The following is a 24,667-nucleotide window of genomic DNA, read 5'->3' on the forward strand; positions in this document are numbered from 1 at the left end:
CAAGGAGACCAAGGCCCTGCCAACAAACCACGAAGAAACAGAGTACAGTGTGTGTCAAAGAGGCCTCTCCAAGTCCGCTGTCTGCTCCAGTATGTTGGTCCAGCAGGCAGCTGAAACACACACACACACACGCACACAGAGACAGATGACATAACAAATGTGTGCCAGTCAAACATTCATGTTCAACCTTCAGCTTGAACACACCACGCTGCTCTGGAGAAAAGGAAAAAAAACCCCACAGCTGAGTAATAGAAACCCGCCTCTTTTTTCTTCTTTTCTGATTTCCTTCTCGCACACACAAACATGTACACGCAGCACACACACACACACACACACACACGCTTTCAAGCCGTGAGCATGCTTCTGGTAGTGGCAGTGACATCACCAGCCTTGTGGTCAAAGTCCAGTTCCTCTATCCGGCTTAGAGCTGCTGCTAACGCTGCGCTCAGAGCTACCTTAACCACCGCCGCTTACACACACACACACACACACACATACACACTCAGCAGAAACAGAAGAGAAGCGAGCAAGCGTTCAGGGATTATCTGCGTGATTAAGGATGGCTCTTCTTTGATAGCCCCGGATCCTGCGGGCCGCACTGATCAACTGCAGCCTCCAGACTCTTCCTCCTCCTCCTCCTCCTCTTGCCCTCGTTACTCGCTCTTTTCTCTTGTTTTTCTTTCCTTGAGCTTTCACCCCTTCTCTCTAATTTTCCACCTTTTCCTCACCAGTTTCTTTACTTTCCCTCAACGTTTCTCCGTCCTCCATCTCCTTTCCTCTCTTTTCCCTGGAGAGGAGAGGAGGGATGAGCTCCACGGCTGCTTACAGGCAGTTCCTCCAGGATCTGGAGGAGAAAAGAGGTCGGTGTCTACTCTAACCTTTTCACACCAGTCCTTTCACAAGGGTACATTGTGGAGACTCAGGTCTCTGCTCTACTGCATTACCTCTGTGTGTGTGTGGGTTGTGTGGTGGCGTCAGGAGACTGACTGATTTGCGTGAGGATTGCTCTCTAATGCTGAGAGAATCCGCCTTGGGTTGGGCCCTTTAAATAGGTGTCATGCCTGCTCTTCTGGGATCACTGGATGTCGGCTGTGTTGTCACCTACCCAACTGTACTTACTACTTACAAAAGGAGGTTGCTAGGTGTGTAACATAATGTGACTGCGCTCTTCTATGGCTCACATTTAAGCTTTAACGTGTGTGTGTGTTTACCCCTTGCCGTCCAGATAAGATGTGGCTCAGTAGAAGGACCTTCATGCTGGACACGTGCGGACCATGTTGGTTTTATGCCCCCAGTTAGCTTCAGCAGCTACGGGTCAGATGCTGCTTCCTTTTGTCATCCAAGAGCCACTCTCGGACATGTGCATGAAACACAAACTCCCAAGGAGGAGGGCCTCCTGGAGGCTCAGGTGGCGTTCGGAGCGGGGGCGCTAGGCTTCTGCAGCTGTTGTCACAGCAGCCAGACAAGGGGGGCACAAGGCGGGCGAGCAGGCCGGGGTCAGCTTCTTCTTCTTCACGTGTTAAATGGATATTGTTTCACAGCTTTGCTCTTTAAGGGAGCGTTTTGTATATTCCTGTTAGTGGTTTCTGTGAAGTTACTTTCTCTTTCAGGGTTAAGGTTTGTCTAATTGCCTTAAAATGAAAGTGCTAGTGGATCAAAGTTAAGAGCTTATCACACTTCACAGCCGCTGGCTCCAACACCACTCCCAACAGCTGCTGAGCCTTTTCAAACTCTTGAGGTGGGTTAAGTCATTTATCTCAGGTAAAGGAGAACAACGACTAGTCTGTGATCAAAGCAACATTATCATGTTTTCATTCCTTTGAGATGATTCAAAGCACCACATAAGCGCGTAGTGGGAACTGATTTAGCCTCCTTTCAATATGACTGATTTGAAATCAAGTGTCGTTGGACAGAGGGATCTTGTAGTAGCGCCCTTCACTCTAACGTGGCGCCGCTGTTGGGCTCGTGGCGCTCGCAGCCATCGGCACCCCCTCGCACCGCCTCCTCCGCGGGCTTAAACCTCAGCCAGGGGCCCGGCCGCCTGTTCCAGCTTTTGAAAGCGCGCAACAAGGGGACCTTTTGTGGTGCGGGCCCGTTTGTTTCTGGATGGCACTTATCTGCCCGCCACGGGAGACTAGTGGGGGGGTTTTGAGGCGGCGGCTGTTTAAAGTGGAGTAGCGGTCAGCTTCTTTTCGTTCCTCTCCCCACCTGCTTGAACTGAGCTGCCACCGCTCAGGCTAGATTCAAGTCGGCCATGTTTAACCTGCATACGATCCAATTTTTTAGTATTCTCCTGATTAATCCTTTTTGTAGAGTGCTGTATATTCTTTTACCGCCATTCAGGAAAAAAAAAATCCTACCGTCCTAACAGCTGTGTAAAATTCTACGTGTTGAAATTCTTCTTAAACCAGCCAAATTCATTTAAGTTTTCTGTTTTTGTGGGATTATATTTTAACACACAGAACAGAGCCTTAACACATCATAATGTAACTCAATGCAAACACCATCAACGTTAGCCTTTAGCGATGTTTCCAGCGCGGCCGTGCTGTCCGCTAACGGCTAACGGCTAATGGCTAACAGCTAACAGCAAGCGTTTGTTGTCCACTTCTCTCCTCGTCCTTTCCTCCTCCCTCTTGGTTTTCTGTGTATCGTTGTATTTATGTGTCAACGCCCCCCCGAGCTAACACCAGGGTCATGTTTTCAAGTTCATGAACCAAGGACTCCACTGTTTTCTGCCTCATTGTCACATAGCTCTTGAATAATAATAATGTATAATAGACAGAAATCCTCTAATATGAGGCGTTTGCTGTTCATTTATTGCAAATTGTATATGTTTTTGTTCTGGACCAACAGGACGTAATAATCAAAATACGGTAGTCTTTATTTATTCACTCTCCAGTGATAACCTCCATTGTGTCTCTGTTCTATACTTTGACTTTATCAATGGAGAGGAAGGTGTGTGTGGATTAGTCATCCATTGAGGAGTGTACATTTGCGTTATTTACGTATTTCCTGTGCAGACTTCCTCCTCGCTGCTAATAGACACTGACTGAACATGCCCCGATTTGAGTCATTCCCTTCTGCATTTAGTCATCCGCAATATAAAATAAAGACGGTGTTAAGGCACCTTCAAAAGGTGTATTATAAAGTCTAAGTTGTTTTTTTCTTTCGTAATGAGTCAGGTTCAAGCTAACATTCAGCTTGTGTTTCCTGTTGGTCCCCAACCCTCCGTGTGTGCCACGCGGCGCAGTCGTCAGTCGGCACACATACCGCAGGCCTTTTTGTGTACTAAACCGACGTGTGCGGCTCAGTCTAAAATAATCCTGTCCCGTGAGCGGTTTCTGACTTTTCTGGTTCACCTCACTTTAACTCCTTTGTTGCTCCTGCTGTCTTTGGTTGGTTTGACTTGGACTGGAGGGATTTGCGTGGAGATTGTTACATTCCACGTTATTTCACTTCTTTCCTGGCATTCACCAGTCAAAACCACCTTGGAGCGGTGTCAAGAGCTTGCCTTGTTTGGAGGGAGCACACGAGCCGCTGCACAGCAGCCGGGCCGCGAGTGCCGATCACTTTACTCGGCTCGCGTCGCCTCCACTTCTACTGACATTTTAGCTCCAGTGCTGCTAAGCAACCGGGTCTTACAACAAACCTGCATGTTTTGTCTTCACGCACGTCCCTCATCGTCTTTCACAGACGTCCTAGGTCTCCTATGTCATTTCTTATAGTTGAGTAGACTCGGTGGATTATGTTTTCAAGTCTCAAATTTTGCTCTCGCTTAATTGAGTACCGTTTTAAAAAGCAAAAAAGGCAACAAGGCAGCTGCAGGATGCAAACCACTACCATGGTAGCAACCTGTTTATCTCAAGCCGAGACCTGGTTTAGAACATGAATGTCAGATAATTGTAAGGAAAACGGTTAAAACCACAAACATTAAAGTTGCTATGATCTTTAAAATCTGGAAAATGTGTGCTTTTAAACAATTATTGAGCTACCTTTTTAGCCCTATGGGCCTCAACCCTGTTAACCTCAGTTTAAACATTTGCCCCAGGTAGCTCTCCAACCTGACCGTCAGACTGCAAAGGCTTCTGTTCCATCTCCTTTACCACATCGGCAAGCCTACAGCTGTAGTTTATGCCGGGAAAAACCATTCTATTTTGACTGTAATGCTTCATTTACTATCAATGGCTGTACCTGACTCTTGAGGTGAACCCAAAGGCTTGGGTTAAGCTTCCAATAAGGCTAATGTACATATGAGTCAGCATTTGAAAACCATTTGTCCAAGAAGCCATTGTTGGAGAATGTCTTTGTGGGATTTTGTGTTTGGAAAGGGATAAGCTAATAAAGGTCTGTCTTTTTTATGCATTCTTAGATAATGACTCATTACTTGCTCAATGTTTTAAAAGTCACTTGGAAAGCTTTTCTTTCTCCAAATAACTTCTCAGAGGACCACCAAACCACTAATTGTGTTGGTAAAAGCCCAGGATCCCTGAAGCTGAAAGCTGTTCCTGAGCTGCCAAACGTCAGAAGCTCTCTCTCATTTATTCATAACCAATCTGTACCAAAGTGCCTCTAGAGGAACCTGGCAACACAAACCCTTTGTCGCTCCTTAGCCCCTAAATCCGGCTGATGCTTTTCTGATCTGAGAACAAAGAGTCTGTAGTATTACATTGTTAAGGGTCACGAGCAGACAAGCTGGCCGTCTGAACTTCAAAGCCCGCTGATCACGTTACATAAACGTCTGGACGCTGATTGTTTCCACGGTGATAGGAGCTCGGCTGCCACAAATAGTCAGGAGGCGGAGTTACCCGGGAAACCGGCCTTTAACCCGGAGCCTTGACGACATCTCACCTCGTGTTTATTGTTTCCACACAGAGGGTTTACCCTCGTGACTGAAGCTGGACGGGTGAAGACAACCACCATCTTTATTATTTTATGCCACTTCTTGAGCAAACTCTTTATAAACGTTTGATCCCAGTTTACCGAGGTGAAGCAGGCTCAAATATCTTGAGTTTTCCGGATTGTAGCGCTGATAATATCTGGTACATTGTTACTTTTTAGCCTGGGAGCTTTACCACTGAATACTTGTTAATTGCAGAACACATTAGGGCAATGCTTTTTCCCCCCCACTTGCTTCTGGTTGCTATGATACGTAATAGCGGAGTACGTAGGGAGAGATGGGCGACGTGTTGTCGGAGCCTACACGTGAGATGTGACCGTTGGTTGGTGTCAAACAGTCAGGATGGCGACGGCCCAAAATGCCACACAAGCTTCAAACCCTCAGTCCACAAAGCAGTGGGTGACTACGTCCACTTCTCTCATGATCGGATATGAGCTTAGCTTTTTCCAACTTTTTTACATCCACCACGCTCTATACGTTTGTATAAAAAAAAAAGGTTGAAAGCTACGATGAACCATCCAGCCATCCTATGACATCCGTTAAAAAGCAGCACAACCGAGTGCCTGGAATAGCATCCAGCAGATGTGACCTGGATGCCAAAATGTAGACCGTCACTGGTGCTAATGACTGAGCCTTATGAGTCTGTAGGAGGAGGCTCCACGGACCAGAGGGGTGTGAGACGGATCCCTGAACTGCCTCCTGAAGAATTATAAGAAGAGTAAAGAAAACTAGCTGCCTGTGGGTCAGCCTGCTGGCCAATGTCACCAGTCCACTGACACGCTCTCCAGCAGCAGTGGCCCAGATGTGTTTAGCATGATAAGCGCTCTCCAGTTTATCACCATCGCCAGCGGGCGGGGGTGCGGCCTTGTCCGTTGCCTCGATAGCGAGTATATTAGTGACACCAATCATCGGTGGACCCCTCGGAGCCCCCGAAGGCTGCTGGCGGGGCTGCAGCGCCCTCCACAGGATTGATGACTTTTTAGGATCAAGGTAAAAAAAAAAAAAAAAGTAGCATCCTTCAAAAGTGTCTGTAGATGCTTCGACAGAGTTTTTTTGAAAGATTGTGTTCACGCTAAGTTGCCACCTCTCCCCATGTCTGACATGCACCGTCCTCAAGCCCCCACTTACAGGGCTGTAATCACAGAGTACACGTTGTGCATGTAATTACAGTGTGTGTGGATGGGAGCTGTGGGGCTCTGTGCTAGTATGTGTATGTATGCAGGGAGGTATCCATACATATATATGTGTGCCCATGTATACATATATGTATGTATGTATGTGTACTAATAAGTAAGCCACAAACAGGCCTCTGGTATCGAGGCTTTGCTCCTCCCCTGCTGCCGCCTGCTGCTTCCTGTTTACTTCCTGTTGTTCCCAGACTCCCATCAGGCCGTGCGGAGCCAGGAGGGCAAAGTGGGAAACTTAGTGACGGCGAGGCAGTTGTACTGATGTTGTGAAGTTGTTTCCTCTTTGCTTTGGCTCTGTGGCTCATTTCCACATGGAGGCGCTCTCACGTGGATTTATTTAAAGAGCTTTTCACGCATCAACACTTGAAGTGGAGCCCAGGAATTCTCATCTCTCGGATGAATTGGTCAAATGTGTGATATGTAAAAATTGTCTACCCCCTTTTTCACACGTCATCTCCATCGGTTTCCCTCTAGCTCCCTCTCTCCCTTGTTTAAGTCAGAGTTGAGGGCGAGTGACCCGGGCCGACTCCGCCTCTGTTGGTTTTAAAGGTGTCGCCTGTGTTTATCAAGGTCTCGTGTCCACTAGAGCCAGCACACGATAAGAGCACTAGCAGATAGAAGAACATCTTCCAGCCCGCCAATAAAAGTGTGTCAATCACTTCAATGACATCCCAGCGGCCCGGTCGATGCTGTGAACACAAATAACCCTCCTGCTTCACTGCACCTAGGTCTAGAAGCCACAGATGGTTTACCGACATGAAAATACTACTTTTTTAATATGCTACATGTTTACTTAAAGAAACAGATTTAACACATGTTTAATCATTAAAACTGCAGATGAGTTTTCTGTGAACTCACTGATCGATAATGGAATATTTAAAAAATCCTTGTTTGTTCGGGCTGGATTTCCACCTGTCTGACAGAATCAGCGTCACACGGCGTTATCATGTGTCCTTTATGATTGAGGTCAAGTTTTCTTACACCAACACAAGATAACACAAATCTCTCCGGCCCTTCACTCCATCACCTCTCACCTCGCCTCCCACCATCGTCTTCACTCCCGTGGAGTGTTGAACTCATCTCCTCATGAGCTTATTAAATAAGGATTACTGTCCCTTTTATGGAACCGAGCCACGACACCTGACCCCCCGATGAACCGTGTGTGTGTGTGTGTGTGTGTGTGTGTATGAGACATTACTGAGTGGGAACTTGATGAAAAGGCCTCCAACAGGCTGTTTAGTGAGCGGGAAAAACGAGCTTCAGTCTGTCTCTGATGGACGCTCGCTCCACCCCCCCTGCTTTGGTTTAAGGGTCAGTTTAGGTGGTCGTTGGCTTCCCCTCTGCTTTTTAGTCGTTGACACACACACACACATTGTAGTCCAAGCAAAGCGCACATCAAAACAAATCCCCATGAGCCTCTGGGCTCGTAAAAGAAAAGTGGAAGCGTGCCCTGAGTGAATGGGAGTTGTGTTTTTTTTTTTTTCGTTCTTCCACTTAATTTAACAAGCTGCTTTGTAGACAGTTTTACCAGCAGACCCATTAGGACGTCACGCAGAACCAAAGGCAGGCCCCCCTGATACAAACGTAGCATCGGTTGGGAGGTGACGTCCAGTGTTTTGGGAGTGCTGAATGCATACCAGTGCTGCGACAATTATTATTTCATCTGTTTGGTGCTAGAAAACGCTGATAAAAATTGCAGTTCCTCAAGGAGACACCTGTGAGATGTCCACCACCAAATGTCTTCCGTCCAAAAGGCTATGGAACAGAGAAATGGAAGTAAACCGTGAATCTTGTTCGGACTAAATGCTGAATAAAAAGAGGCCTCCAGACGTTACAGACTGAAGGATGGTGGTGGTCGTCATGGTGAATGAGACAGCCTGATAATTACAGCGTCTTCAGGACCTGGGGTCAAGTGTCCCCAATGAAAGGGCCAGACGACGGGATGTTGCGCAGAGGAGGGTCCTAATTGAGAGGTGTCCATGGCAACAGGAACAGCTGTGGTTAGAATGAAGGGCCCGGTTACCGTGGTGATGTGTCCGGGTCCCCCCGTCTTTGTGTGCACTCTTCACATTTTTTGCCCCTGGCTCTTTCACTACCGTGCACTTTTTCTTGTCTTTCCCATCCGCTGACCTCATCGTCTAAGTGTTTTCATCTTCGTCTTTCTCACGCCCCCCCTGTACACGTCCCGCTCCTTCTCACAAGCATAGCGCCTGACCCCCCCGCTTCCCATCTCCCATTCATCCACTGCCCTGAACATGTGTAGCAAAGCACGGCGCCGACGGGCTTCCAGGTTGGACACCAGTGTTTCCCCAAGGTTTACAGCTTGGGTTTACCGCCCCTCACCCCCCCACTATACAATGGTAGGGGGAAACATCTGATGGTCTGAGGTCTGATCTGATTTTCAGACATTCATGGTCCCCAGAGGATGGAGACGGTTGAATCTGGCGTTCCCCTGATTTTTTTTATCAAGAGCCAACGTTCATATGTTTTTAACCTGCCCAACCATGTGTTATATATCCCAACCTAACTAATGCTAACTACCAAATGCTATTGCGCTAACTTTAGACAGTGGACCCTGTTAGTATTGCATTGTGAGCATAGTGGTGCTATGCTGTATCCGGGTTATGTTCCCTGCAGGAATCAAAGCTAAGAAAAAAACTGGGTCCTGGGTTAGGAGTTCTCTTGTTTTATCTCTTTCCCTCCTCGCTGCCACACTGTGATGTTTATTGTTCCTTTTTCTTTCCCTTTGCCTCTCTGTCAGTCGGTCTTATCGCATGAGTTGCTTCCTCTCTGACTTTGATCTTTTATCTGTCCTTAACTCCCTTCTTTCCAGTTCTCTCACGAGATCAAAACTCCTTTCTCACTTGTTTCTCCCTATCCCGTAGAGTGCCAAGCCCGCTAAATCTCACACAATTTGCATTCCTCTCACTCGTTCATGCCCCATTCTCACTTGTCCTTCCCTCTCCCGCTCATCAACCTGTGATTAACTCGGGCCCTAAAACCCAGAAGAGTTTGGAAGAAGCCTCTTTTTCTCACGGGGTAATAAATCTATTGCTCTTTTCACGTTTCCTCTTTCCAACTTTGGCCCCTCCCTCCTTTCCCACCATGCATCCATGCAGGGCTTCTCTGTGCCATTCAGATCGTACTCTTCTTCCTCTTTTTCTCCTCTTCACCCCTCATAGTTTCACTGTTGTATTTGTGTGATTATTTTGCGGTACACACTTAATTCCATCAGCGTTTTCAGGGCGACCACGAGTGGTGTGACACACACAAACGTGACCCCCGTCCTCTAACCCCGAGGAGCGCAGTGAGAGCTTCAGGGTTCAACGTCACTGCTTTCTCGCTGCTTCAGAGCCTGAAGGTTGAATTTTTTTGGGTTGAATATTGTAGCCTCCATTTTGAATATTTCAACATTTTTTTTTTTAGGTTGAATTTTTTTGTGGTGTTTTAATGTTGAAAAACATTCAGGTACATAATTTCAATGCATAAATATTCAGTGCTAGAAATTCAATCAACTTTTTATTTCAACCCCCGATGACACAGATTTACTTCCATAAACCCAAGTGTGACTTTGTCCCTTTGAGCAGCGGCTCTAAGCTGACATCAAGTCTGTCTCCACAGGGGTCAACTTCCCACTTTTCATCACTTTGAGTGTGTCCCTGCGTCGACTCCTGTTGACCCTTCCCTGTTAGTTTGTTTTGGGCAGGGGGGGCACGCTCCTCCGGTTTCATCCTGTCACTTAATCTCTTAATGGCTCGTCTGTCTGTCTGTCTGATGGCTCCTGTTTGCTCCTTAGGACGGCACCAGTGATCCGCTTTGTCCTCCCATCTAAACACAACCCCCTTAACTGTAGACACAAACAGGACTGTGAGTCCACAGCCGGAAACGGGGAGTGGGGATAAAAGAACACTTACCAATACTTGTAACATTTTGAGGGCTTATTAGTTCATGAATTGAAAAATGTACTCTATGGAAAATAAAATATATCTATGAAATGTACTATCAAGCTCTTGAAATGTAGCAAATACGGTTTAACTGTGTAAAACAGCTGATAGTATTAGCATTGAAATGCAGATGTCTATAACCTGATAACAAGAGACCACTGCTTGTATTTACTGAGCGTCCTTTCAACCTCAGTACGTTGGTGCAGATTTAACGGTATGAAGAGTTTAAACATCACTCATTAAGTCATTGACGCAATGACTAACAGAGCTCTGGAACTGGATCCGAGTCAGCGCAACTCTTTTGGGAGGTTTGAGCTGAAATAAGATGTTTAATGATCAATGCTGAAACGAACGCTCTGTGCCCGGAGCCGGTCTGCCCCCTATATGCAGAGTGCGATACTGCAGGGCAGAGTGCGTCTCAATTTGAATCAAGCATTTGTGGCTCCCCTGCAAACAGAAGATGCGTCTCTCTGTCTCAGGGTCCCAGTACATTCTTCTCTGGGATTTTGAATTATGAATGGTTCAGGCCCAGAATATGGAGTACTCGTGTTCCAAACAGGAAGAGCCCTTTGATTTGCAGAGAAAAACAAGTCGTTCTCAGGGTTAAGTGACCATGATCGTCCAAGGTTAGAGGATTTATCACTCAGCGGGTTCTTTCACTCCTTTGGATCCCGTTTCCTCCTGCTGTGGGGCGGTTCCCGCCAACCCAGGGATGCAAAACACGATGCGTCAGTGTCTCAGTGGGTCTCAACACAAAGCCGGCCCAAGTCTGCAAGAAGTTCTGCTTGAAATCAGGATATGTAATAATAACCTCCCCAGGCATCCAGCAGCTTTCAGAAGTCATTTGGGCTGTTTGGTGGAGCCCCGTGCACGTCTCCGACCTGCTGCTAGCTTAACCCCTGTGAGTGCAAACAGTAGCCGCTTGTTGTTTATTTTTAGAATGATGGATTTTTCAGGGAGTGGCTTTTTCGAGACTTTCTCTCTGCATTTAGCAACTTCAGAAGCTCCTGCTGTGAGCGACCTGTGTTTGGCAAAGAGGTGGCAACACTAGGCTGGATCATTTCCTATGTCCATATCCTATGCCCATCATGTCCGGCCCAACAGTGGCCCTTTAAACGTTGGATGCCTCCTGTGATTCAGCTCTGACAAACGTAGACTTGTTTCTTTCGTAAGAGCCAAGAAGGCGGTGGTTTCTATGATCATGGGTCCGGCTTGAGGCTCTCTGCATTAGTCATCTAACATGAAGGCGCAGGCCAGCAAAATTACGCCATGATTCTCTGTGTATGTGTGTGTGTGTTGGTTTGCGCCCTTCTTCTGTGTGTCAGCGTGACCTTGGCGGCGTCCCGCCCGTCGATGTAAAGGATGCTGACTGGGGGAGTAGAGTCGGACTGAGGGAGGGACGGTTAGAAGATGAGGCAGGTTGCTGCGTTGAAAACGCGCGAGGGAGAAACCTACCCACAGAAGAGACGAGTGCAACTGATGGAACATCCCGTCATGTCTGGATTCCTGATGAATGCAGGCGTGTCCTACAACGGCCAACCGCTTCATCCTTCTCCTCCTCCTCGCTCATTCCGTAGTCTGACATCATCCCCAGAGGCCATTGTTCCACCCGGGTGGTGTCCGTGTACGCTCGTGGACGAAGCCTTTTTTCTGCAGAGGGGGCATGTGAGATCAGACCCGTGACCTCTTGACCTGCAGAGCTCACATGCACAGGCCCCCGTGTGAACCTGGGAAATAGGAGGTAATTTGCAGATGACGCGTCCTAGTTACACTGGGATCATTGGTGCTTTTGAAGGGGTGAAAACCGGGCAAAATATCTTAAAATCAGGGAAATTGTTTCAATTAATGGAAACATGTTTTGCTTGTTAAGTATTCCGTCCGCGGGAAGAAGCCCCTGCTGTCAGACTGGTGGTCTCCGGGGGCTTCATGAGACAGCGGTCTTACAGTCAGCGGTTTGAGTGCTAAGTCGTGCAGCCCTACACACACACACACACACACACACACACACACACACACACACACACACACACACACACACACACATACACACACGTGGGTCTCTCCTGCCTCACAGTGGCAGCTTCACACACTCTCACCCACAAGAGACATGCGGCTGCTGTGAGTTCCTTTTTAGCCTCCTCTCACATCGGTTTGTCGCTCTGATTTATTCAAATAGTTTAGCTTCCCCTTTAAATACATGCAGTGCTTAAATTCAGTTGGTTTGAGTATGTGGCGTCTTGGAACAGAAAGGAGTCTGGGTAATGTAGTTCTGCACTCTGCGTCACAACGACTGCCACGCTGTAAAATTCTCTATTTAAAAGTATTGTATCTTCATTTTGTTTAAAGAAAAAAAGATTAAAGCTTAAACAGACTTTGTGACGGAAAGGATTCTGGGTAATGTAGTTCAGTCTCAAATGGGAAATCACTTACTGAGCCTCAGCGCTGGAAAGCAACAATCAGGATCACATCTCTGTTCCCTCCTTCTTAGGTAATTGTGCTGATCAGGAAATGACCAATGGGAAAGGAACTCATTACCCTCATAACCCTCATATACAGCCGCCTCTGTCATGTGACCAAAAATAATCACTGTTATCGGATCACTAGCGCAGTTGAAATAATGTAATTGAATGGTTTTTGTTTCGAACTCGAGGCTCCTCTCTCCTCTGCAGTGGCTTGTCGTCATAGCAATCGTGTTGTGACTGCGGGTCGCTAGGACCGAATCGTCACTGCCCCCCCCCCACAGTTCTCTGCGAGGTGATAGCAACTGGAGGAGCCCCGACCTGAATCATGCATCACATGCTGAATCACGTAGAGATGTCTGTCTCTCTCGAACACACACACACACACACACACACACACACACACTCTCTATGGTCATCTTGGTTTGATTGACTCCTCTCTGTTTGAAGCTTTCAAACAGACCATCAGCAGACCTCATTCAAAGATAGCGGTGCATAAATATCACAGCCAGGAAGCATTGCTCACTCATAGCAACAGAAGTAAACACACGCACACACCCAACTTGCTACCAGTGTTTGAGCACATTCAAATGCCACATACATGCAGCCAAATAAAAGCTTTCTATGCTCTCAAATGTCATTAACATGCTGAAATAGAAATAATACAAACAGGAAAAAGAGCATGGTGCTATCTCCCATGTGGTTTCCCTCAGACGGTTTGAGGCAACCACACACACACACACACACACATACATTTCAAGTTTCCGTCAGTTTGGTCCAGTTTCATTTATTTACCGGTTTGTAACGGCTACAGTCGGGCCGCTTGTTTCAGGGGAATGGAATTCACTGTTGGGGTGTGAGAGAGCGAGCTGTATTGAGAGTTGGAGAGAGAGCGGGGGGGCGGGCATCTGAATGGAGTTGAGAACTCAGTAGTTATTATGTGGTCACCAGGCAGCGGAGGAGATGCTGTAGAGAAGACCGGATTGGTTTTGTGTTGGCTCCAAAAAGGAAGAAATGAAAGTCTGCCTGATTCGATTGGTGGAGATGTTTTTTTGTCTATTTCTGGGACCACCTATGAGCGTGCAGTCGCTGGAGAAGCAGTAACTCTGGTTTCTGGTTAGCCTTTGGGACTTTGTCATTGTTAGCACGTTAGCTCCCTGACATTTTGGACGCCTCACACTGAGTGGGACGACATGGACTTTCTGGCGGACCCCGCCGTCATCACGCCCATCCTGGTGGTGACTTTCCACTTTTTGACAGCAGCTGGATTGTGGTTTTACCGGCGTCGCCGTAGACGACGGGCCCCCGGTCCTGAGCCAGGTAAACTGCAGCATTACCATGTCTCCCTCCAATTTGTCTTCCTGTTTCCTGTTTGAGAGCTGGTCTCCGTTGCCGCCTACGCTGTGATTGATCTCGTCCTTGTAAGATCCCCCGTGAGCTCCGTGTGTTTCCTGTTTAGGCTCCACCCCCTTCTGCTGTGACAGTTTCTTTGTCACTCGTCCGTGTCCTCATTTTCATCAATGCATTCTGCGTCTGCCTTTCTTTCCATCCGCTTTATGACGGGTTTGTACAGCAGGTATGCTAAAGCTTTAGCTTGATCCCACGCCACGTTTTCTATTTTAGCCGGAGTGGAATGTAAAGCAGCTCGTGCAGTAAAGAGCACAGAGGTCTATCTTGTTTCTTCTCCTGGAACAGGATGACACAGCAGTTGTGATTTTGTGCAGCAGGACCCGACTGCTGCATCTCATCTGCATGAGTCAGTGGAGCAGAGTATTCCATATTTGGCTGTTTTCTTGAGACATTTAGTTTAAATCCAATAATCTGTTTAAAAGCACTCCTTATGTAACGGTCTCTTTTCAATCCAACAGTGTGGTACGGTGTTCGCACTGACCTTTATACCTTTTACTCAGCTGTTGGTGGAAGGGTGGCTGGTGTTGGTTCTAATCCGCTGTTTCCTGACACTCTCCCAATGTCTAAGGATTGGTTCAGATTCACCAGGGAGGAAATGTCTGCAAATTGAAGAGGTCCATTGAGAGTGAAGCGGGTGGGGGGGGGAGATGGGAGGGAAGAGGCAAAGAACCCCACAGGAAAGAGTCCTGCTTTTTGAGCAACGTTGGCAGAGGAGGAGGGATACAGATTATCAAAGCTAACTTTTTTTTTCTCGAATAGAAGCGACCGATCAATTCTTAATGGGCATGATGATGGGCAAGATCATTCTTATACCATCTTTTTGGCATTAAACCACAACAGGAAGTAGTACTTTTATTAGCACACACATCACTGAAACCGTATGTAGTAGTTTCCTAATAAGAAACAGGCATTTTACCCGTTGCCCTCTCACATGGCCAGCTGAGGGGGCTGTGATGTTATGCTTCACTCTTGGATTAAAGTGTTCATGAGTATTCTTTTCATTTTTTCTCCTTTTAAGTTTGAATTGAAATCTAACTTCCTGTGTGATGATGAGTAATATAGTTTTTTAGAGGCGTATCCCCTATGAGTAATATTTAGAGAGCGGAGTGAAGCGGGACTTTACTCACGCACCAAACTGGACTTTCATGTTAACCTGTATGGGTGTGTGTGTGTGTGTGTGTGTGGTCATATCACCTGATGCTGTGGTCTCAACCTTATATATAATCATGACAGGAAGCTGGGCCTGTCACAGCGGTAGGCCACTCGATACAACATGTACCTCGTGGGGTTTACTTTCACTTGGTGTTGACTTTGAGGCTCCCAGTGGGCGAAAGCACGAGTGTCCTCATTTCACCGCTGCTTGGCCTCCCTTTAGGACGGCAGGGCCTCCGGCAGCGTGGTGTCGGGGAGCAGGAGGAGGCCCTGCTAGCTTCGTGCTGAAAGACGCCTGTGGAGTCTGAGCTTAAGGATTTTGTCTGGATTTTCTAGATGATGAGGAAGAGTAAGAGTTTCTGTGTAGGAAAAATCTGCCTACCAGTTGCACTGTTTATTTATTTTTGCAAATTATTCATCAGTATGTAGAATAGATTCCATTGAAACCTGAAACACAGAAAAAAGAAATTACACAAACGGTCAGAGACGGATGCAGCAAGGTGGAGGTCTGGTTCGATGTCATGACCGCTGACCAGGAGTGTAAAGCCAAGCTGACCCTGAATCAGCTTCCACTATCATCGTGGACTTTGGAACCGCTGAGGTCAGCTGGATGTTGACCAGAGTTTCTGTTCCTTTTGAGCTCACTTTGCACGAGGAAACCTTTGTGCTTATGACCAAACACATTAAGGCCTGTTACATGATGTAGGATTGATCTTTAGCAGTTTCTCGCACAGGAGGTGCTTTTCCTTTGTGTCCACATGAGGGCAGATTGAATTCAGATTGAAACTTCACAATGTTATAGTGTAGGGGGGGGGGGGAGTTGGCGAGAACTTAGTGCTTCATCCGGTCAGCGGATCTGGAGACCAAAGGGGACACTTAACATTCAGAGGGAGAGGATCGGGATAGGAGGAATGAAATGAAGGATGCATCAGAGGAGGACACATGAACCCCGAGGGGAAAGGGAAAGTGAAAGAAGGGAACCATGACGGTGCACAAGGCAAGACACTCTGAGACATTAAGACCCTAGAAGAGAGCGAGCCGGACGACGAGGCAACGGCAAGCGAGAGAGCGGGTGAGATTAGACACTACGACGGGCGAGGGAGGAGGGCGAGGGATAAGCAGCGCTCTGCGGTGGTATTAGTGGCGTAAGCTCCATCCGGTATATTTATAGATAGAGAGAGGAGCGCTTCACTCGGAGGGAGGGAAGGAAGAATCTGACGGGAGAGGAGACAACAGTTTCCCAAAAGATGGAGGGATGAAGACGGAGTGAAGCAGCTGGAGGCGGAGGAGGAGGAGGAGGAGCTTGTGACTAAAACCATACACCTGCTGTCACGTGACCTTCACAGGCATCAGCAGAGCTGTTTGGACTTCTTTTCAAACAAAGATGACGTAGCAAAATTCCTAAACTGCGCCGGCGCTGACTCTGCAGCTATTTTGAGACACAAGTGAGAAGAGAGCGGTCTGAAAAATGTTGGCTTGAGGCTGTCAGCGAGGGGAGAGAGACGGGGACGCGTCCTTCAGCCGGGGCGGCCTCAGTGCTGACTGCCCATGGTGTCTGCCTGAGGACCCGAGTCTGGACCCGGGCCAGAACTGTCCCTCATTATGTCAGCTCCCATCTCTGCTGTGAAAAACACGAGACGCATGCGCTAACGAGACCGACGTCTCCGCTCTGGCCTGCCTGTCCTTCCCTTATTAAATGACACGACGTCACAGGCCTCTCTGTCTCTGTCCCTCCCCGTCCTGATGAGACTAAAGTCTCGGGCCCGTGCCCCCCTGCTGTCCGCTTCGAGCTCAGAGAGGATGCTTGTTGCCCCCGGATGACGGAAACGTTTTCACCCCCAAGGAAAGGAAACGCGAGGGCAGACGAGGAAGCGGAGGAGGTGCTGCGCCCGGCTCCCGTCAGCTGGAGGCAGTAGAGCGTCGTGTTGAACTAAAAGATGCCATACTTACATGTTTGATGAGGATTTCTCCGGCATGTGGAGTGGACTCGCAAGCGTATTACATCACCTCTAATGGATTGGCTCGGGACATGAAAAGAAAATAGTTTGCAAGCTACGTCCTCGTTCTGCCCCGTCCCTGTGGACCGGGTTACTTACCTACGCATAGGGAGTGGGGGGGGTTGGACACACACAGAGCAGAGCCCGCAGCTCTGCAGAGCGCGTCAGCTGCAGTCTGAGCGCTGGCCTGGAAACGGAGAGCCAGCAGAGCGCTGCTGCCTGGCGAGGAAATCCAACTGAGGGGAGGAGCTGCCTGCTGACACACACACACACACACACGTGTGTGAGAGCAGCTGGGAGAGAGCGGAGCAGAGGGAGGGAGAAGGCCGGCGCGGGGGGGGGGGAGAGGCTGACATGGCAGCGAGGGTTTGAGGTGCAGAGGGAACGTGTGAAGCACACAGCGGGAGGAGGGCCGCTGACTGGAGAAGCGGTCGTACCTGCTGCTGCTCCTCGCTCCAAACACGTCCGACTGCTAAAAATATCCGGCTTCCATCGGGGATTATTTACAACGCGGGCGTCAGAATGAGGCCCTGAGCGGAGGAGAATGTGGACGGACTACAGGGACGAGTGTCTGCTCAACGCTCACCTGTACTCGCTCATGTGCTGTGCAGGTCTGTCTCTCTGTGTGTGTGTGTGTGTGTGTGTGTCGTTGTTTACATGCTGCCAGTGTGCAGCACGTGTTTCACTGTGTTCCAACAGTTCCTCTTTGTGCGTACACACCGGTGACGACACTTAATGTGGTCTCTGTCAATCATTGGTGGCAGGGCAAAGTGTGTGTGTGTGTGTGTGTGTGTGTGTGTGTGTTCTGCTGTGTTAGGGAAGCGGGGTAAGGGTGCAAGTGTGTCTGTGTGTAACAACGCCCTCCATTGTAAATGAATGAGCGCCTGCCCGTGGCTGTCACTTGCACGCCTCCTCTCCTCCAATGTCTGCGCTTATAAGAATATTACTGGATTTATCGCCTCATCAGCCCGCCTACATGAATTGATTTACGTGTGTGTGTGTGTGTGTGTTTCCTACAGGCTAACTAGCTAAGCTACCCGAGTTTAGCGAGTTTGGGAAACGAGGCGTGTTGTAGTGAAACTATTTTGCAAGAAAAGCATGTTGAAATACGTGTTCTTTGCCTTGAGGCCTTGCCCTCTATGTAAACTGAGTGTGTGTGTGTGTGTGTGTGTGTGTGTGTGTGTGTATCCAGTTGTCTTCGAAGGAGGAAGTGATATGTTTAACTCTCCGCATGGCCGCTCTGGCATACTTCTTCTCCATGGCAACCTTACCAACAGGTGGCAGGAGGGGAAGGCACCTGCAGCACGCTGTTCTCTGATTGGCTGTCTCACAAACGGCGGGAAACAATCGTCTTTCAATGAGCCTCGTGTCTCGAAATGATGAATAATTGTTTCATTTTACTACACTTTTTGTAGCGGCTAAAACATATTTTTTTTTTTCGCCTCGGGGGGTCACTTGCGACCTGTAATTGTAAATATGGATTTGAATTTGAACAAGAAGAAGCCATTTTTATTTTTATGGAGGATGGGTACCCATAGAGTGGGGAATGGCCGAGTGCACTGTGCACTGCTCACACGCTGCGTTTGGTTTCCCTCGCGTTAGAGAGTCAGCAGGAAGTCAGATACTCACCACAGCGGCGTTCTCTCCCTGACGGGAGCAGCAGGATAGGAAGAGAGGCTCTGCTGGTGTGGAGGAAGAGGTGGTGGTGGGGGTGGCGTGGGGGAGGGGCAGAGAGATAACACAGTCGTGGCCCAGCATCAGGCTCTATTCCTGGCCGGGTCGGCCTCTCTCCTCCGGCCTTGGAGCTCTGCCTCTCTGCAGCTCGCACTCCACTGGAGGCAGTGGCGGCAGATGGAGGGAGAGGTTGACACTTCCGGTGGAGGAGGGGGTGGGGGGGCTCTGCAGTATAGAGAGGACAGTAAAAACAATAGATCTGTTATCATGGAGGTGAGTCCTAGTAAAGACTGCTGTTGAGGAGAGGGACCAGAGGGACAAACGGTGTGTGAACTTAACCTTCGCAGTGTCTCTTACATCGTGAAGATGACCGAGTCCTCCTCAGAGTGACCATACGCATGAGTGAGTTGTATCCAGTTACATTCGTTCTGTTTTATGAAGAAAATAAAAGGAAGTCTGCGTCTAAGAGGCTTAGAGGGAAAGTAATCTAATACAAGCAGCTACTAATCCATGCCATCATTGTTAACTGTCCCCGGGGGGAGTCTTTAGCCGACTGTGATGGACTGTGTGTGTGTACGTGTGTGTGTGTACGTGTTTGAGAGAGTGAGAGTGAGACCTGGTCCTCTTTATACCCGAGTGGAGGCATCATGCTGGGTTTTGTTGGGTCCTGTCATTAACCCCCGTCCTCTCTCTGTGCTTCTTGTGCTGCAGATGAGCGTGACCGGGTGCAGAAGAAAACCTTCACCAAGTGGGTGAACAAGCATGTCATCAAGGTACGTATCACCCAAGAGATGTACGCACATCGAAGGAATACCGCTTCTATCACATTTATGTCTCAAAGAGGCACAGTGATATGTCAAAAACCATGTTCTACGTTGCCTGCTATTGCTTCTCCAAGATTTAAAGTCAATAGAGGGGGAAGTATCGAGTCATGTGACTGCATTGTGAGTTTATTGGGATACGCGACGTGTCTTGGAGACATGGCTGAGATGGATTTTAATGCGCTACTCATTCCCACTGAGCACAATATTAGCCCCCATACTAGTGCTCTTAAACCGACTGATAGCAATGGAGCACTTGATTTGAGTTCTACTTCAAATAGATATAGATAAATAGATTCAAATAGATACCCATCCCTCCCACACGGAGCTGCTCTTCCCCCATAATACCCAAAGTTACCTTCATGTGGTTTTTAAGGGGGGGGCTTTTGTTAAAAAACAAAAAGACAAATGAAAAAGCTGAGAAGTCTCCGACATGTCCCCATCATGTCCAGCTCCCCCGGGTGCTTCTACATACGCATTAGCATCTCTTTACTGCAGAATATTCGCTTCATAGAAGTGTTTCTATCTACACGTATAGCAGTCGCTTTACCACTGTTGGAATAATGTCTGAGTGCACTTTACTTTGTCCACATTCAATGCATAGTATCAGTCAGTGATGGTTTAGCAGAAGTACATTACAGGCTGAATTATAGTAATGGAACAAACCAGACTGTTGTAGCGGTTTCCTTTTTCTTAGTCATTGTATCTACACGGTCAACCCTACAATTTCGCCTCTATATCCCCACTGAGGCATTTGGTCAGAAAGGACCGTCATCATGTTTAGCAGTGAAGTGGTGAGTGAACTAAATGTGGCCCGACGGAAAGCAGAGCATAGAATGATGCAATGGCTTCGCTAAAAAGAATCAACAGGACAAAGCAAATCTCAGCGAGCGGCTGCATCACGTCACCACTGTTAAAAAAAAAAAAAAGCACTCTGCTCGTTAAGATCAACCTCTGTGGCCTTCACAGTTACGAGCCAACATGTGTGCACACACACTGAGACAGATGTCCATAAAGTACAGTATTAGTCACGTGATCTGACCCCATAGCTCAGGAGCCACTGTGGCCACATGGAACGTGACCCTCCATCCGCTGGCTGTGGATGTGGGTCAGAGAGGAATCTGGGAATGTTGCTGCCATTCATCTGATTTGTTTTTACTGCTCTGTACTGCCGTGGAGCAGATGATTCGACAGACGGTTTAGGTCCACTTGTAAGACAGAACGCCCCAAAATGTGTTGGTTCCTCATCACGGCATAGTCGTCCCAACGTGGACGTCCCTGTAGTCCGTCCACATTTTATTTATTCACACAGATACATTATCACCGGAGCGCTGCCCTTTTACTGTCGCAGTGATCGAGGGAGGGTGAGACGAAGGGAATGCTGGGAGGAGGAAACATGGATAGCATTCTAAAGGGGGCAAATACCTCCCATCTGCTGTCAGGAAATGGAACAAATGCATCAGACAGAGGGTTATGTCCAAACCACTCTGGAATAGACTGATGAGGCCTACATCGTCGGGCGACTCGTTGCCAGCACTGTCGAGTCTGCACAGCTCCGCCCCGTCGGCGGGGAGAAAACAGGGGAACGCAACAGAGGCTGATAGGGAGGAGAGATTAAGCAAGAAAGACGGAATGGAACCTAAGCTCATAAGACAGCAGGGGGGTGGGGGGGGGTGAAGATAAAGAGCCACAGATAGAAAGGTGCACATGGCCCAAGTGATATTAAGTCCGAGGGATGTGCTTCCAGTAAACTGGAGAGGAACCACCTCATCCAGCCAAACCAGAACCAGACACAAGCACTTTGTTCCCGTCGTCTAAATAAAGCCCAGATAGCCGAGGTCGACCTTAACAGGAGGGTGTGAGTGTGATGGAGGGAGGAGGGAGAGTAAGAAAGGGGGTTATTGAGGACAAGTGGAGGGACACTGATACTTTTGGAGCTTAGGGTCGAAACCAGAAATGGATCCAGGTCCCGTTGGGGAGTGTGTTGTTTGTTAGATTGTTTTTAGTATTTGCTGTTTCATGACTGAGCTGGACAGTCAAGACCTTCTGCCTGCTCTTGTGACGATTTTGCCCTCCTGTGGAGAAATGCGGTAGTGATCGTGTTAGTTTGCGTGAGGCCAGGACGTCGTGTGCAAATGTGGCCTGGTTGGATCTGTAGGAGGAGACGATGGTTTAATTGGGTATATTATGTCTCTTTTTTTGTCATTTTGGGGGTTTTTTTGTCTTATGACTAGGGGAAAGTAGTCTAGAACCGAATTAAAACCGAAGATACCCGGTAGCTGTCTGCTTTCATGGCTTATTCAAATCTCTGTAGAAACTTACTTGTTCTTCTAGTTGGTTTTGTTGAAAAAAAGCTCTCACAAACTAAATCAATGTATTTAGATCATACAATTAGACGTTTAAGTCCAAAGATCATTAACTCACATAAAATATAGGAAAACTACAGTATGATGCTGTCAAAGCAATCCCCTGATGAACATGTGAAAGCTGCTAACATGATGTGAGACGGACTGCGTGTGGATTTATTCCTTGTGTCACTTCTGTCTCCCCGAGTGTCCCACTCTCAAACGAACCCTTCACAGATGCTGACCCGCCTGCTGCGTCACCGCTGACGACGCACAGCCTCCGTCAGCTACGGGGCCGTCCGCTCTGCGGATGTCAACAAAGGCGATGATTGGTGTTTGTCCTCCCTTCATTCCTTCTCACCTCACCTCCTTTTTCCTACCTCTTCGCTCAGGTGAGGAAGCACATCACAGACCTGTACGAGGACCTGAGGGATGGACACAACCTGATTTCCCTTCTGGAGGTCCTCTCTGGAGTCACCCTGGTAAGGATTCCCCTCTCTTTCTCACACACACACACACACACACACACACACACTACAGCCTACACAATGCCCAGTGCTCTCTGTGTAAAAAAAGAAAAAACCCTCCCTGCCTGGCAGCGGCTTGAGCCCGGTGTCCCGTCTCACATCCCCCGGCGAGGTGATGCGAGAGCCTGATGAGGCTGACTTTGGTCTGCGTATGGCCACACAGCATCACCCTGCTGCTCCTTTCTCCCCATGTCACCTCCATCAGCCTTTGTGACCTTTTCATCCTTATTGTTTCTGCAGTTTTGGTACTTTTATCCCTTCCATCCCTCCTTTTACTCCTGCCCTCTTTCATTTTGTCACCACATGTCCTCTTCCATTACTTTCTGCCTCCCTTTTCCTCCCCCTGTCTGTTACCATAGCAACAGAAGAGCGGCCCTTCATTGAAAAGGGCGTACGCCTCGCGGGCCCCTCCTCTCATCTTGCTGGGAGGCGAGATTGAGCAACAGCAGCAGCAGCAGCAGGAGGAAGGAGCTCAGGGAGTATGTTTGAGTGAAAGCCTCTTCCCCGTCCCCTGCTCACTCTCTCACTTGTGACCTCTGACCTTTCAGCCACACATAGGTAGAGCTGTGAGGCTGCATGGTTTCTAACCAGCACACTGGGCTGCACACAACATCATTGATGCTGCAATGTAACTACATGTTCCTTATTGAGGCTGTAATTTGGACTTTTGGACACCGTCAAGTGCAGCAACATCATTGGTTCATAAGGCATAAATAGGAAAATTCCAACATATTCCTAAAGTATTGTAAACAAATCCTTTACTTAGTCATTTATACCTTTTTTTGCTTCATAGACTGGTTTCATGAAAATTCTTTCGCAGACGGTGTGCCGGATAAACACAACAAAATGTGACTCTTAGTGAATGTGTCAAGTGGTACAAGCACCTGAATTTGGAAGAGAATAGTTTTTCAAAATATACTTGGTATACTTTCTGTGTGGCCCGGTACCAAATGGACCAGGGACCGCAGCCGCTCCGCCTGTCCTGATGAATATATCATATAAACACACTCTCCTCTCCTCTCACCCCCCCTCTTCTCCTCTCATCACCTCCCTCTCCTCTCACCCCCCCTCTTCTCCTCTCATCACCTCCCTCTCTCCTATCTTCACCCCCCCTCTCCTCTCCTCTCCTCTCATCACCTCCCTCTCCTCTCCTCACCTCCCTCTCCTCTCCTCTCCTCTCATCACCTCCCTCTCCTCTCCTCTCATCACCCCCCTCTCCTCTCAGTCTTGCTGATGTGATGACTTACCAGCTCAGTGTGAACCTGCATCCTGCACTCATGTACTTTTTGCAACGTGTGTGTGTATTTGTTTCTTCTTCTCTTTTCACACTATATCCATGGGATTTTTAAATCGTTTTGCTGGATAAAGGAGAGTTATGGACTAATTTGAAGTATTCCTTTATTCATTCTAAAGCAGCATGGTTTGGGGAAGTTTGCTCCTCCCAAAGGAGGAGAGGTCCATCTCATGTCTACACAAGCGCTGACCTTTTACTGCACTGTACTGTGGATTGAATTCAACTTTTATTTGCACTCACAGCTGCCTCCTGCTTTTGCATTACTAAAAACAATAAGGGGACTTGAAGCATTTGTTGACTTTGCTCATTATTTTTCTCCTCTGTTGATTTGTCCAGCCCAGAGAAAAGGGACGCATGAGATTTCATCGACTGCAGAATGTCCAAATAGCGCTGGACTTCCTCAAACAGAGACAGGTATGCACACCAACGGACAGGCGGCATGGTCTAACAAAACCCCAGTGCTATTGGTGAAGTGTGTGAATAAACCACTTTTAGATTTTCACTTAGCGTCAAAAGCTAGTGATTGAAAACACTTTGAAATGAGACATATTCACTTGGTGAGCAAAGGTTGTGATGTTTGGTTATGGGTCCAATCTGGCTCATTTGGATACTGGTAGTGATTCAAAGTACTACTTTATGGGTAAACTATTTACTGGAATTAAAGCGGATATTTTGATTTAAGTATTTTTTCTGGGAAACCAATTTACAAAAAAATGTTTTCCCTTTTTCAGGTCAAGCTTGTGAACATCAGGAACGATGACATCACCGACGGGAACCCCAAGCTGACGCTGGGTCTCATCTGGACCATCATCCTTCACTTCCAGGTCTGTGCCCTTTCACATGCTGCTCTGTAGCTTCCAGCTACGTCTTCTGGGACTCGTTTCATTATTTCTATCTCTATAATTCATTCTGTCCGAACAACTTGAACATAACTCTTCTAACTTTTCTATTTGAATAAGT

General features: G+C 47.9%; 1 protein-coding gene across 9 annotated transcripts in view; it reads left to right on the forward strand.

The window, feature by feature from the left end:
* macf1a (microtubule actin crosslinking factor 1a) overlaps positions 1-24,667 on the forward strand; it is a 152,924-nt gene that overhangs the window by 33,969 nt on the left and 94,288 nt on the right. For 6 of the 9 annotated variants that reach the window (XM_062558578.1, XM_062558580.1, XM_062558584.1 and 3 more), the window contains 4 exons: positions 19,432-19,493; positions 22,279-22,368; positions 24,044-24,121; positions 24,439-24,531. In XM_062558578.1, coding sequence (XP_062414562.1) covers positions 19,432-19,493; positions 22,279-22,368; positions 24,044-24,121; positions 24,439-24,531 — 323 coding nt within the window. Of the gene's footprint in view, positions 1-19,431; positions 19,494-22,278; positions 22,369-22,772; positions 22,893-24,043; positions 24,122-24,438; positions 24,532-24,667 lie in introns of all 9 variants that reach the window. The other 3 variants (XM_062558576.1, XM_062558577.1, XM_062558579.1) reach the window with 1 other exon arrangement.

The sequence above is a fragment of the Pungitius pungitius genome, chromosome 17 (assembly GCF_949316345.1).
Source record: "Pungitius pungitius chromosome 17, fPunPun2.1, whole genome shotgun sequence".
NCBI classification, from domain to species: Eukaryota; Metazoa; Chordata; class Actinopteri; order Perciformes; family Gasterosteidae; genus Pungitius; species Pungitius pungitius.